The following is a 15,413-nucleotide window of genomic DNA, read 5'->3' on the forward strand; positions in this document are numbered from 1 at the left end:
AATCGTATTTTATCAAACTACACAATGATGACTCTAAGACATTATAGATATTACAGTTTTATCTTCTGTCAATGCATGATCTTCTGTAAAGCTGCTTTGAAACGATGTGTGTTGTAAAAGGCGCTATACAAATAAAAATGACTTGACCTTTGATTTGGGCTGTAACAACAATAAACTGAATTGTAAATGAATTTATTCATTTTGGACAGCTGCAGCCTCTATGTCTGTGCCAATCATAGTAATGAGAGGCTAAGAACGTTTTTTATTTCTGTGCCCATCAGAGTAAAAAAAAATATATTTTTGCACTCTAATCTCGGTCTTAGCTAGTACTTTTCTAATGCAATTAAAACGTTGTAATGCAGAGCTTTGATGTTACTGTCTCCTTAAAATGAATCGCTTATGTTGTATCCTTCCTCATTTTGTAAATCGCTTTGTCCAAAAGCATCTGCTAAATGAATAAATGTGTAATGTATAGCAAGGAAAACCTAAGAAAGATTTTTCATATTCTATCAAATGAATTTACACTATCGTCCGATTAATTAGTTATCCGCCTTTTCCATCACCTTAGTTATCGATATCAGCAAGGTTAATGTCTAGTTGCTACACGGAGCACGTTTACATACAAGTATTCACACCAATCATGCTTAATAAAGGACAACATGTGTGGTCATATAAACGCCTTTCCTTTTTCGTGGTCATAAACGGTTTAAGCAAAAACCTATTTCCATATGTAGATTTTTGCCCATTATCCTATTTTTGCATTGCACAAAAAACACCTTTAATGGCATTCTTACCGACTTATACAATGCACGAAAGTTGTGTGCATGCATGTTTACTTTTTGACCTAAAGTCTCATGTGAATGCAGTTTTCTTTCTTTTTCTAAAAAAGCTGATTTTTGGTAGTTATCAGTGCATTAATTTATAATTAATGTATGAACAAGTTACAGCGTTCAGTGCAGTGTGAATGCTGTAACTTGTTCATAAGAGAGGCAAAGTATGTGACGCTTATTTGTGTTGTGTAAAGCAGGCCTGTGACATTTATCATGTGGTCCGTCACAAAATCATGGTCAGGCTGCATTCTGTGGGACAGGGTGTGTCTGCATATGCATTACCACGACAGTGCGGTCCCTCGTCACGACCATCTGTGCAGTCTGGGACGCCGTCACACAACTTGCTCAGGTGAATGCACACATCTGTTCCTCGACACTCAAACTCGTTAGGAGGGCACTGTGACACCTGGGTGTGATGGCCTGCAAACAAACAAAAGTTAACACATTTCAATGATACAAAAGAAATGCAGTTCCAGTCAACGCTAGTCTAACAAGTCATGTTTGTCTTTTAGAATGTTAACAAGGTAAGCAACTGAGTGATCCCACTCATGATAACTTGCACACTTCAGTGACAACAGACTGATAATTCTGCAGCAAAGTGGCAATTTAGGTGGTTTCGAGACGCCTGTTTGTGTTACAGTTTAAAGGTCTAAGCCCCCTTTCAAATGGTTTTACCAGCCATTTGACATCCCTGATGTAAATCACAGACTGAGTTAGCAACACTTGGTCCATAAAGGACACATGACTCTAACATGCACTGTTTTCACTGCAATTCACTGGTGCTAATGTTTAAAAAAAGATACATTAATTACAGATGAGTACCCAGTTCACACAAATTCTTTAGCCTCATGCAAACACTTTTCTAAATCCTGTACAATCAGGGTTCCCAAATTGAAGCCCAATGAATTTCCTTGACTTTTCCAATGACTCATGATTGCTGCATAGGCATTTTTTCAAAAATGATTATACAGAAATTGCATGCACAAGAGAGCAATTTATAGCTGATGAAATATATTAGAGCTGCACATAACTACAAAAATGTATACTCACTATTATTATTTCCATGACTTTTTAACATTCATCCATTTTTTTCAGGTCTGGAAATCAAGATTTCAAAATTCCATCATATTTCCAGATGTTCCATGACCGCAGAAACCCTGCCTTTATCAGTAACAGGCTTTTATATGTGTGTTTTAACCTATGTGCTTGCACATTCCTACTATCAGTAACATATTTCAGATGTTAGGAGAGCAGAAGTCACTGTCAGGCCATACGAAGCACCAAGAAACTTCAGAAAACCCTGGTCTCAAAGTGCTTAAAGGGACAGTTCAACCAAAAATGAAAATTCTCTCATTATTTACTCACCCTCATGACAACCCAGGTGTGTATGACTTTCTTTCTTCACCAGAACACATTTGAAGAAAAATAGAAAAATAGTGCATCTTAGCTCAGTAGGTCCTTAAAATGCAAGTGAATGGAGATTTCTCTTTTGAAGCTTCAAAAAAAAAAAAAAAAAAAAAAAAACACAAAGTTGGCATAAACATCATTGATACGACTCCAGCGGTTAAATGAATGTCTTCTAAAGCGACACAATCACTTCTGGTGTGAAAAAAGATCAATATTTATTAATTTTTTTAATCATAATCCAACGCTTCATGAGAGGGTGGAGTCCAAATGGTCTCTCGTGTGACGTATTCGCGTAGCCATGGATACAGATGTAATTTCACGTTCTCCACTTGGTTGAGACATCCAGGATGAGCACACAAACACACCATTGTGATTAAAGAAACAGATCAATACAGATCTAAACCAAAACCAACCAAGCTACTGTACAGTGTTCCTCCTCACTTGTAAAGCCCCGTTCACAACGCAGGTGGCATTGTCACTTGGTGTCGCTAGACTTTGCAATCTGTGTCGCTTGTGGGCGTTCCTACTGCTGCTGCCGCTTTAACGTTATTGGTGGACTACACAACTGGCCATAGTAGCGTTTACTGCTGATTATGCTGATTACAGATGATACTGCCGATAAAACTAAGATATCATTCTAATTTGACAAGGAATCAGTTCTTTTGCCTCTAAAAATGCACATTCTGCAGGGGAGAGAATTCATATAAACTGCAGCAGTGCTCAATACATCATTTCGTTAAACAAGATGAACATTATATCAATATATGAGTCAAACTCGACATGGTTTTTCCACACGTTATTTTATTAGCCTATATCCATGTGGTTACAGACAAATGATATATAACAGTGAAATCACTCACTGAAACATTTAACTTCACCATCATGCCTGTACTTGATTCCAGTATCACATTCACTGCCTGGAGACGGATGACGTGAGCTCCACTGTCTTCAGTCTCACTGGTAGTCACTCATTCGTCATTTGCATAAAGTTGAAATTTTCTCAACTTGTCTTGTCGCTCCCCACACCGATCTCCGTCACCCATGGTCGTGACAGCTCATATCGTCGGAAGTCTCTCTGCTCTCATTGAAAATTAATGGGATTGTGTTGCGCGATGCCACTGGCGGTGCGAAAGGGCTTTAACAGTGCTGCTCTTCCAGTTCTCGCGTGTTTCAAATGCCAATGCGATCACACGCATGTACCGCTGCTCACCAGAAGCATGATTTGGAGTTACAAAAAAGCGATCGGGTCACTTTAGAAGAAGAATTAATTTAACTACTGGTGTCAATGAAGTTTATGCTGACTTTGTGATTTTTGGAGCTTCAAATGAGAAATCTCCATTCACTTGCATTTTAAGGACCTACTGAGCTAATATATTTTTCTATTTTTCTTCAAATGTGTTCTGGTGAAGAAAGTCAGTCATACAAACCTGGGATATCATGAGGGTGAGTAAATTATGGAGAGAAATTTCATTTTTGGTTGAACTATCCCTTTAAATAAAACTGTAATTTTTAACTGTAACTTGCTGCCACAAGTTAAAAATTAAGGACTACAAAGAACTATTGTCTGTTGTCTTAAAAGCTTATTGGTAAGACTATAAAATCCAGAAACAAAAAAAAGAGAATGTCAACTGCAGAGCATTGCCACTGCCTGCTCGGTTCACTCTCAGTGCGGCCCATACTGCAAAGCAAATTATTTGTCTTGGATATTTTTCTTTCTTCCACCTCCTCTTTCTCTCTTCTCTTTCCCTCCACCTCATAACATCTGCTGACCCATTTTAAGAAAACACAAGAAAAGGACAGGGGGAGGGGTTCACCTCCCACATAGGAGAGAAGCATTGTAGATTCAACCAGGTTAACGGCACTCACATTGCACCACAGGAGCTTCTTCTGAAAGTCCATTAGGTTTCTGAGCTGTTTGAGGTATGATCAGTGTATTTTTAAGTATGATCTTCTGGGATGGAAGTGAAGAGGCCAACATGTTTATTTGGTTCATTAAAGCTTGGCAAAAACAGACTGGAAAAATTTTTCTGTGGGAGGCCCCCCAAAGAGTTTTAATTTCATACCACGGTCAACACTGAGCTTCAACTACAGCTCAAATTTTATTCTCATCTAAGTAATGTGGGGAGTTTAGAAAATGATGCAAACTTTGAAGAAAGCCTGAATGACAACATAATGAGCAGAACTGTTAAAGACGCATTAAACTCCCATGATATGACATTTCTGAGTGAAACAGAATATTCAGCAGGAAATAATTTGGGTTGGATCTTGGTTTTATCAATCAGGATTTGATTGGATGATGAAACATTAGTCGGTATTGGTTACTTATCAACGCTCACATGGGAGTCTTTGTTACATCAGCAGAATAGTCATTTCAGGGACAAAAGAAAGTTATTAGATATGGATGAAAGATTATGAAAACAAACTTTTTCTCTCTCTCTTTAGAATAACATGCACTGATGAATTGTACACAGTGAGACCAGGGACATTTATTAAGAATGTATTAAGGCTCCATTTTGATTTCATGTTGTCTTGAAAACACACTAACCCAATAATACCATAACTAGCAGTTAACCACTTGGAGAAATTATGGTGCTAGTCACAGAAGCAGTATGGAGCCCATGGCACAGTGAACTATGGTGCCAGTCACAGGAGGAGTATGGAGCCCATGGCACAGTGATTTTTACATGTGTATTTGGCCCTACATAAAATCAGCTCAAGTCAACAGTAAACAAGTGATGGTCTCCATTACTGTACTGATGCTTTCCAGCAACACCCACACTCACCGGATCAAAAGCTCTGCTTTTCTCAGAACAGCCCCCATCTTTCCAAACCAGGCTGTTTAATTTCAGCTGTTCAGCTAAATCAAGGGAGGGACAGTGTGTAACTTCCTCTTACACCAACACTGCATATAGCGTCATATTTATAATGGTTCTGATTCATGACAGCTCTCATCTATCAGCTATGAGGAAGAGAGAGCATCCATTATATTACAGCGCCCTGGCATCTATGCAATAAGTAATTAGTGGTGTGTGTATATTTAAGTGTATATACATATATACTGTGTATATACACATACACACACACACACACACACACACACACCTGCAGTCTTCTTGGCACATTCATGAGAGAAGCTCAGTTACACTTCTTCATGGTCAATGCACACGCAGAACACTGATAAATATAGCAAATATTTATTGTATATCGCCCAGCTCTATACGTGATATATATCTGAATTAAAATATGGTGAAAAAATGTATTTTGGGAATAGGTACATGCTCTGTGTTTTCTCCACCTATCCTCTCCCCACCATTCTGTGCATCTATGTTAGCATATCCTAAAGCTTTGTGATCCTTCTCTCTGAGAGTTTGGAGCTGCTGGCAGGGTAAAAATTCAAGCACAGCCTAAATCCAGCCTACAGCTCTTGAAGTTAAACAAACTCCCCTATCCAGTCAATGCTCCACTACGAAACCACCGACCCAAACATTTTTGTGACTAGTGTGATGAGGAGACCAATCTGACCAAATCGAAATAGAACCACTAATTCCCAGCAACTACTGCTAAACCCTGCAGCTAATAAAAGTTAAAGATGAAGTGTGTAATTTGTTCAATTTTAAAATACTTTCTCTTATTTTCCCCGAAAAGTTGATTTCCCAAAAATGTGTGGCACTATTAAAACATTGCTGTTTATTTCAGTATCCCAAAAAGCTCAAACAATGGTGAGTTTGGGGTGGGACTCTCTGTTTGTCCAGTCAATGGTCAACGGGGGAGTTTTCCAGTAAAAATTATCTTCCAACTCTGTTAGGTGACTCTAGTGGCACAGAAATTACACACTTTAGCTTTGAAAAATGTAGGGCCCCCAGAGCATGGTGAAAAGGGGCGATGTTGGTACACAAAATGCAGTTTGAGCAGCAGGAAAGAGAGGGACAGATGAATGTTCAGAATGACTGTGTGGGTGAATTAGTGGCAGAGCTCTGTGATCTTAAGAGTGAACTGGGGAAGTTGTTGGTCGTTTGCCAATGGCAGCTCTTTCATACAGGCGACAACTGCTTCCTTCCTGCCTTGCTACTGACTCCCCGAAGCACATGCACTAAAAACAACAGGGAGAGTGGAGGGAAAAATATAACAAAACCAAGGAGGGAAAGAAGGAGAGCGTTCGCATCACATGTCCGATAGGTAATCAGATCTATGAATTTAGTCAAGAAAAATAAAGCCTACATTTTACAGCACATTTGGATGTACACCATGACTGCTGCTGAAAAATCACAAGTCGACATATAAGTAAAAGAGGCAAGCTCAAATCTTTTCAAAGTCCACAACTACATTTCACTCCTTTGTACTTTACTAATCTCACTGTATAACTTTTTCAGTGGGAAACAAAATCAAAGACAGAAGGCAAATGTTGATGGAGGATAAAAAAAGAAAAATATTTACAATGTTTTTTTTTGGTCATTATACAGTTTGCAGAGGCGTTCCAATGGCTGGGAACTGCAGCTTTGAGTTAACCTGGGCTCATGCTGCTCATGAGCTCTACTTAAGCACTTGAGTGGAGCCACAGGGAGTCTAAATACTATGTGAGCAGTCTGTATATGTCTAAACTCAGCTTACCCTACCCTTATCCCTAGTTACATAATAAACTCCCATTTGGCTTCCCTGTTGTGCTTTTGTTAATTGTGTGTGCGCATATGATGCACTATTGCATATACCACTAAAGGGGTCTTTCTCATTCATGCTGCTTTCAGCTCTGATGAGTCTGCCTGCACGGCCCCAGCTATAGTATCTAACACTCCTTTACCCTGTGTATATTACTTTTATGATGTGTATATAGCATAAATATAGCATAAAAGTGTAGAATAGCATTCTGAGAAGCTATTTTTCTCACCACAATTGTACTGAGCGGTTATCTGAGTTACCGTAGACTTTGTCAGTTCGAACCAATCTGGCCATTCTCTGCTGACCGCTCTTATCAACAAGGCATTTCCATCCACAGAACTGCCGCTCACTGGATGTTTTTTGTTTTTGGCACCATTCCGTGTAAACTCTAGAGACTGTTGTGTGTGAAAATCCCAGGAGATCAGTAGTTACAGATATATTCTAACCAGCCCATCTGGCACCAACAATGGGATGGAAATGCCTTGTTGATGAGAGAGGTCAACAGAGAATGGCCAGACTGGTTTGAACTAATAAAGTCTACGGTAACTCAGATAACCACTCTGTACAATTGTGGTGAGAAGAATATCATCTCAGAATACTATTCTGAAATGTGGGTTTGTGCTGTTTTGGCGGCACGATGGGCATCTACACAATATTAAGCAGGTGGTTTTAATGTTGTGACTCATCATGTTTATAATGGCACGTGAATCTCCGCAAGCGATTGCACAGAAAACACAGGGGAAAATTGCGGAAAATATGTAGCAAGTTTAAGTACAACACAGAACCTCATTGCAGAGTATTTCACAAACATAACTAAGTAAACAAAGCAGAATATACAGCTCTGCTAATGGATATCCACTTTACTTTCTGCTACGTGCCTCAAACCAAACGCTGAATCTCTTTTTACTGTCTGCTACGTGCCTCAAACCAAATGCTGAATCTCTTTTTACTGTCTGCTACATGCCTCAAACCAAACGCTGAATATCTTTAAAAGAGTTGATGTGACTAACCTGGCAAACTTGGGCAAATTCTGTGATTATTTAGTCCTCAAAAGGGCTCACTGCATCAACACGGAACCTTGTGAATTCGACTCGTGCTTCCACCCGGACCAGCGCAAACTAAGCTCTCGGAAATCATGTAGTAGTCAGCCAATCAGATTTGGTCTGACTGGACTGAGATAGCGTTCCCAATTTTTTGTGCTACAAGCATCAAGACTGTTAGTACACAGACTGTGGGCGTGCCATCTGAGGCTGAGAATACCTGCTCACTAGAAAGCTTGAGGGCAGAACAAACTCTGTGATCCAAAAAGGTCTTTAAATGAACTGACCTTGACCGGTTATCTTCAGCACCACAGCAAAACCTCTTTTTTGACATTTAAATTTATGCTGTCTTTGACCAGCTGATCCAGGGTCAGCGATGACGTGCCATTAACCCAGTGTCCTTGCAAACCTTCTGTTGTCTGTTCCCAATAACAGTGGAAGGGTACATTTGAACAGATGAATGGGGTCAAACAATGAAACACACCTCTGATCTCAGTTTCTGCCATGCAGAATACTCATTATCCCCATTAGCTACCAAGGCCATCCTCAACAGACCATCTTGAATACTTCATTCCCAGACTTCATTTATTCACATATTTTTGTGTTACACTCTTGTACCTTTGATCTCTCTCTCATTCTTTCGCCTTCCCTCTTTCTAGATTTATGCTGAGGTGTGAACAACAGAGAGGACAGACATAAGGGCTACACAGCAAGATTAGCTAAGATGACAGGAGAAGCAGAGATAGCCTTGATTGGTACCTATTCTCCAAATCACATCTTGTTCAGGTTCATGTGGCCAGGAAATACACTCATGCAGGTTTATCACACTGTATACTAACTCTGTATGTGTTAGGGATGGATCAGGATGTTCGACTAGTCATTGATTTGGGAGACTGAATAGCTTGTCTGATTGGAGTGTGGTGGACTAAATCAATCATTCATGGCAAGACAAAGTAGTCAATTAATCACTCAGTCAACTAGTCGATAATGAAAATATGTAGATTTGCATATCCCTAGTGTGTGCGTGTGTGTAATAATCAGGAACAAATTCACCAGAGGGATGTAAAATCAGTTAACCATGTTTCACCTTTTCCTGTAGGTCACATGTATAGTGACTCTCAACCAACCTAATCTATCGGTGTAACAACATGGACAGATATCAGTCCCGTCAGGGGCGGTTGTGTGTGGAAGCAGCCTTACACAAGTGCAAATTGCACTGAATAATCACTCCTCCTCACCCATTCAATTCAAGAGTTTAAAACAGTATCTGAATGTGAAAAGACACCAGCATTTACATACACACTCAGATGCACATTACCCCACGCTGAGCGCTATCCTTTCCCAAGAGCTTTCTGGAACTAGACTGCTGATTCAAGAATACATTTGGTGCGGTTAGTGTCTCTTTTTTTATTATTATTGCATCTCTTCTATGGCCCAAAACTGACCCACTTACATGAAAGTTTTTCTCTTGAAGACATCTGGTCCTGTTTGCTGCCCTGACCACAATCATGCAGGCCATGAATGCATTCTCTAAAATTCTACAGAGTGGCCAAATATTCTTATTGGGAATGCAGTTAAAACATTAATCAGTCACTCATTATCTCAACCATTCCAACTGCACTTTATTCAACAAAACATGGAAAAAGCAAAGCAGTGGTATTGTGTTGCATTAGACTAAATATGGCCCGTTTTACATAATTGTGTCTCAAAAGCAGATTTAAAAGCTTTTTAAAAATGACCAAGCATTTGATGGCCAGAAACAGATTTGGACAGAGAAAAGAGGAGGAGATGGCGAAAATGCTGATGCTATCAGAGTTTCTAAGTGAAATCAGGCAAACAAACCCCACTCTTTCCATGCAAACTTTCTAATTTTTTTAAGGTAGGAAACACAAGAGTAGTGCCTGACCGATATATAGTTCAGCGGTGTCATCACGGTAAATTAACTAGTTCCAGAAATACATACTGGAAACTTAATAAACAATGACCCCATCATTTTCCCTTTTCAATATAACTAATATAACATTAACCTTGTCCATGACAACCATGTCACTCATGTCTGTTTGCTGTTAGCCAGCTATAGTTTGTTAATGCAGTCAGTAATGTAGCAGATTGAAAGGTAAACATCAGAGCATCTTTTTGCAGCTCAGCAGACAACAGTGCGGTAGTGGATTGTGTCTGATGAGTGTTGATAACATGCTATGTTGTTACCTAGTTGGTAAAACACAATGCTGGAAAGTAAAATAAACAACATCCGTCTTTTACTCTCCGTGACAACGAGCTTATAGCTAACTAGCTAAGCACGTAGCTACTTTCATTGTTGTCAGCTGAGTGGAAGCTAATGAGTAAACATGTATTCACCGAACTGTTTTGTTCAGGATTCACAGTTTTGTACCCCCTTCAACCGAACAATTCCAGTTGTTGCATTTATAAAATGTAATATTTAAAAAGTCTGGTTTTACACCATTGAAAGTTTCCCCTGAACTTGTATAGCAGAATATGGTGCAACACCACTGCCGCTGTTTATCTTGACTCAGCAGTATTAATATAGTCAGCATTTGACTGATACTAAACAGTACTGATGTTTATTTAGCTATTTATTTTATTTTTATTTATTTTAATGGTCAGCATTTGACTGATACTAAACAGTAATACTGATGTTTATTTAGCTATTCATTTTATTTGAATTTATTCTTTATTTTAATTGTCAGCATTTGACTGACACTAAACAGTACTGATGTTTATTTAGCTATTTATTTTATTTTATTTTATTTATTCATTATTTTAATGGTCAGCATTTGACTGATACTAAACAGTAATACTGATGTTTATTTAGCTATTTATTTTATTTATTCATTATTTTAATGGTCAGCATTTGACTGACACTAAACAGTACTACTGTGTTTATTTAGCTATTTATTTTATTTGAATTTATTCTTTATTTTAATGGTCAGCATTTGACTGACACTAAACAGTACTGATGTTTATGTAGCTATTTATTTTATTTTTATTTATTCTTTATTTTAATGGTCAGCATTTGACTGATACTAAACATACAGTACTGATGTTTATTAAGCTATTTATTGTATTTTTATTTATTCTTTATTTTCTCAGTGTTCATTTCTAGAATTTGTTGACAATGTATAATAATACTGTCAAATATTCTTTGATAAAAATATTTGTTTAAGAAAACAGCCTTCCGAGTACCTTTGCATAGTCATATCGGTGCAAAATCGGTGAAAAATCCACATTTCAAAAATTAAATATATCGGCCACCATATCGGTAATCAGTGAATTTTCCCTCTCTAAAATTGGTATCAGTCTCAAAAATCCCATATCGGTTGGGCTCTACACAAGAGTGAAAAAAAAAAAAAAAAAAGACTAAGATTCAGTGCTAAACCCTTGTGAGCTGTCTTCAAATCAAATCAAATCACTTTTATCATCACTTATTTTCTTGCGGTCTGTCTACACAATAAGCCAGCAACCTTCTAAGGCAGCATCCTAACTAAAATGGAACCACATAAGTGACTGAATTTAAATGCTCTACACTGGCAGAAACTCCATTAAAACTCACAAACCCAAACAAACAATGCTCCTCACGAGAACCTTGTGACACGAGAGACTCAACTAATGCTCACACCTGATTCCAATGGAACTTTTGTATTTCTGGGTTTGGAACACAGAAGTAAACTATAGCGGGTATATGGGAGATGACAGTAAATATTATATTTTCCTTGAAAAAAGAAAATCACTATTTTGTTTCTGTGACTTTCTAAAAGGAGCAAAAATAAAGATGGATTACTACAGTCAGAAGAGAGAAATATGCCAATTTTTTCTCAATCCCTCAGCAGCTGTGTTTATTCTCTTATAAGAACGTACACAGTACACTGTTAAAAAGCTTATAGGGGTCTTTGAGTGACAGATACTACGAAATGTGAACTACATTTGCATCTAAATAAAAACACATTTTAGACCAACAATATTCCTCCAAATATTGCCCCAACTAGCCTAACATAGATGTCTGAACAAACAATTTAATTTTAAACATTTGTGCTGATTTGTGAGTTCCCAGAATGCATTGCAACAGGAATAAATAATGCAGTAGTGTTTTAGGCTTATTTTTTGGCTGTTTGCTGACTTTATGCTGTTATTGTTGTTTTATGTTGCCATTGTTAATTAATGGTTGTGTGGTGATGTTATGAGCTCATCTTTTAACTTAATGAGGTTTGTTGATTTGCACCATTATTGAAGTTTGTGTGTTAACGGTTTAGGTCTATTGTGTTTCTATGTCAAGCAGTTTAACTGCCTTGCAAGACATACCTCTCTCATCAGAGGTAAAGATAGCAGTTAACTTCATGTTCAAGTTATTGAAATGGTGACAAAATGAAAGTTCTCATACTGCGAATTGAAAGTTGGCTGAACAAGAAATTATTTTTGCATTTAGTAGAAAAACAATTGTTGAAAAAAATCTAAATTCTACCTGCATCATTTTGCCTTGATTTTTTAAGTTGCTAAAAAAAAAAAATTCAGTGTAGGGTGAAATCCATTTTTAATCAGATGAAACTATTTTTTACCTAAACTTTCTAGTACTGAACAAAAATTAGTTCAATTTAGATATTAAAATATCTAACTTTGACATTTTCCTCTGAGATTGTGGCAATCCATTCACTCACTGTGGTGCGCATAATGATACCAGATTAATAAAAAACAAATATAGCGCCCTGGACCAGCATTGTGTTCTTCATCATGTGCATGTTTTTGATGATGCAAGTTTATGACGGAAAGCACCAGGGTTCGACAGAATGCGTGGGGCACTGGGAACAATCGCACTAGGAGTCCGACCGCAGCAAACGTCCCCAGTATGAAAACCTTTTAATTTTAAATTTAAAGCAAGACACACACAAATCCGCAGAGAAGTTTTCCAGTTTTTTAACAAAGCTGAAAAAATGTCACAAAGCCTAAGAGAATTAGCTATCTCATTTAGCTTTTTTGAGTCAGCCTGGGAAAGATGAGTCAGACGAGCTTGATGGCACACCTGCAGTGTGATGCCCTGACAGAGCCAGACTGTAAGAGTTTGTCTTAACTTCTGCAGGGTAATTGCAGCTTAGGTAAGACACCTGGGAACCGCCATGCAATTAAGACACGAGACAAAATGAAAAAGCGGCATGACTCACAAGAACATACTTTAAGGTAGCTCAGCATAATATGCATAAAAAAAACCACTATCATACCCCTAAAAAAAAAAAAAAAAAAAAAAATCAGTCCCATACGTATACATACATACATCCATTCTGCCTCATATCTCCTTTTGCGTTCCATGGAAGAAAATAAGTCACAATAGTTTGAATCTAAAAAAAATTTCATTTTAGAACGATTTTGTTGAAAGAGAGAACCGAGGAATAGGAGAGTTCTTCATTTCTCTCCTCTCTTATCTCTGTCCTTTTCTAATGATATACTGACCTACTTAAAGGCATAAACAAGCCCTACAAGGGAGCTGCCAGGCTCCGTTGAAATAGCTGATTTACACACAGAGAGAAAGAGAAAGAAACAAAGGAGAGAACGAGAGAGGGAGGGAAAGATAGAGAGAGATTTATGGGTTCCGGCACCGTGGCATTGGTGGGAACACCATCTGTAAATTAGTAATTAACTTGACCTTGTGAGTTGAAGTAGTACCTTTAAGTGCACAGTTCACCTTATATGAGTACAACAAGACAAGTCTCAACTGAACCCAGTGAAACAGAGCCACAGATTTAGTCTGAATGAGTTTGTTTGTGTGTTTCAAACCAAAAGAATTGATAAACAAGTTAAAGCAACCCATTTCATATTATCTCTTCTATCCTGCAGTTATTGGGTCTGGTAACTTAAATGGCACAATTAAACTTTTAAAATAAATGTGCCGTTACATGCCGAGACATCCGGCAGACACCACCTAATGACTTTAAAAGGCCCTAATGACAAAATAATAATGGTTAAGGCCAGGATTAGACGTGACACTGACTCTGAATTTACATACATTCTAATTTGAAATGATGACAACTGGTAGGGACTCTCTCTTGGATTTAAGTGTTGGAAATGGCTTTAACAAAGAGGATTAAGTGTGTAATTGGCAGGAACAGATCAGGAAGGTCAACGCTTCGGTTTAATGAAAAGCCCTCTTTTTCTGTTCAGCCAAACTGCATTAAGAGCATTGAAATTATATTAGTTGCGCTTTCGAGTGGCAGATGGTGCGATTACAGCAGAAAGTTTGTTTGCAGGTGGAAAATTCTTTGATGTTTATGTGCTTTGAGCAACTCCTCATTTGAGGCCTCAAAGGCCCAGGAGCAACTCTGTGAAAGACATCCAAATGATGAGTCGTTTATTTAGAGGAGTCCTGGTGTGAATTTCTGAAGATAGCCCTAAAAATACAGATTTGCCTGTTACCATGTTCTGTTGTAGATTTACCATGGTATACTTGTAAAAAATATACCCTCACATTATCAAAAATACCACAGTAGAGTACTACCATGGTACATGTCCAAAAAAACGTGGTACTACCATATTTTTATACTGTGAGGGTTCTTTTTGTAAGGGTAATAATAACAACAACATGGTTTTTGGATATGTACCATAGTAACACCAGTTTTGTTTTTTTGTTTTTTAAGTACCATGCCACTACCATAGTTTATGAAAATGGTAATCATTCATATACATCAGTACCATGGTATTACAAAAATATTACCATGGTACAAACACAGTAATGCTTTCTAATACTATGGTACTGAATGATTACTATACTAATATACCATCGTAGTGACATGGTACTTTTGATTCTTCAAAAAACAATTGTATTACCATACATATATATATAAAACATGGTATTACAATGATACCACATCAGAAGAAAAAAAAACATGGTAATACCATGGTACTTTTTAGTTATATAAGCGTTTTCATTTAAATCTGTGGTAACTGTTGAGCACCATATTATAGTACATTCCACAACTGTACCATGGTAATTGTTTGTAAGGGGTACACTGTGTTTTTTTGGAACGATTACCACATGCATACTTTGAATGAATGAATGTTACATTTATATTGGGCTTTTCTGACACTGCACTCAAAACTCTTCTCAACCACCACCAGTGTGCAGCATCCACCTGGATGATGCGACGGCAGCCATAGTGTGCCAGTAGGCTCACCATACACCAGCTATTGGTGGAGAGGAGATAGTAGAGTGATACAACCAATTAATGGAGGGGGATTATTAGGAGGCCATGACTGATAAGCGGCAAAGTAAAGACATAGTACTCCAAGGTACTTAGACACCATTGTATTACTGTGTCCAAAAACATGATATTGCCATCAGATACCATGACTGTACTATGTAGAGGTCTGCACGGGACTGTTTTTTCCATCCCGCAAGTTTCTATCCCAAACCTGAACGCTCCCGCTGAATTTTACTCCATGTTCACCCACCCTCTGCCGGCAGTGATTTTCTTCCTGACCG

The 15,413-nt window shown here is 38.0% G+C and overlaps 2 protein-coding genes across 2 annotated transcripts in view; one reads left to right on the forward strand and one right to left on the reverse strand.

The window, feature by feature from the left end:
- The window catches only part of LOC127419518 (formin-like protein 3), a 489,255-nt gene that overhangs the window by 208,241 nt on the left and 265,601 nt on the right, over nucleotides 1-15,413 (forward strand). The window lies entirely within an intron of this gene.
- Nucleotides 1-15,413, reverse strand: part of LOC127419517 (low-density lipoprotein receptor-related protein 1-like) — a 193,324-nt gene that overhangs the window by 134,968 nt on the left and 42,943 nt on the right. Inside the window, exon 3 of the mRNA XM_051660970.1 lies at nucleotides 1,113-1,250. Within this exon, the coding sequence (XP_051516930.1) occupies nucleotides 1,113-1,250 (138 nt within the window). The remainder of the gene's footprint in view (nucleotides 1-1,112; nucleotides 1,251-15,413) is intronic.

This window comes from Myxocyprinus asiaticus, chromosome 28 (genome assembly GCF_019703515.2).
Source record: "Myxocyprinus asiaticus isolate MX2 ecotype Aquarium Trade chromosome 28, UBuf_Myxa_2, whole genome shotgun sequence".
NCBI lineage: Eukaryota > Metazoa > Chordata > Actinopteri > Cypriniformes > Catostomidae > Myxocyprinus > Myxocyprinus asiaticus.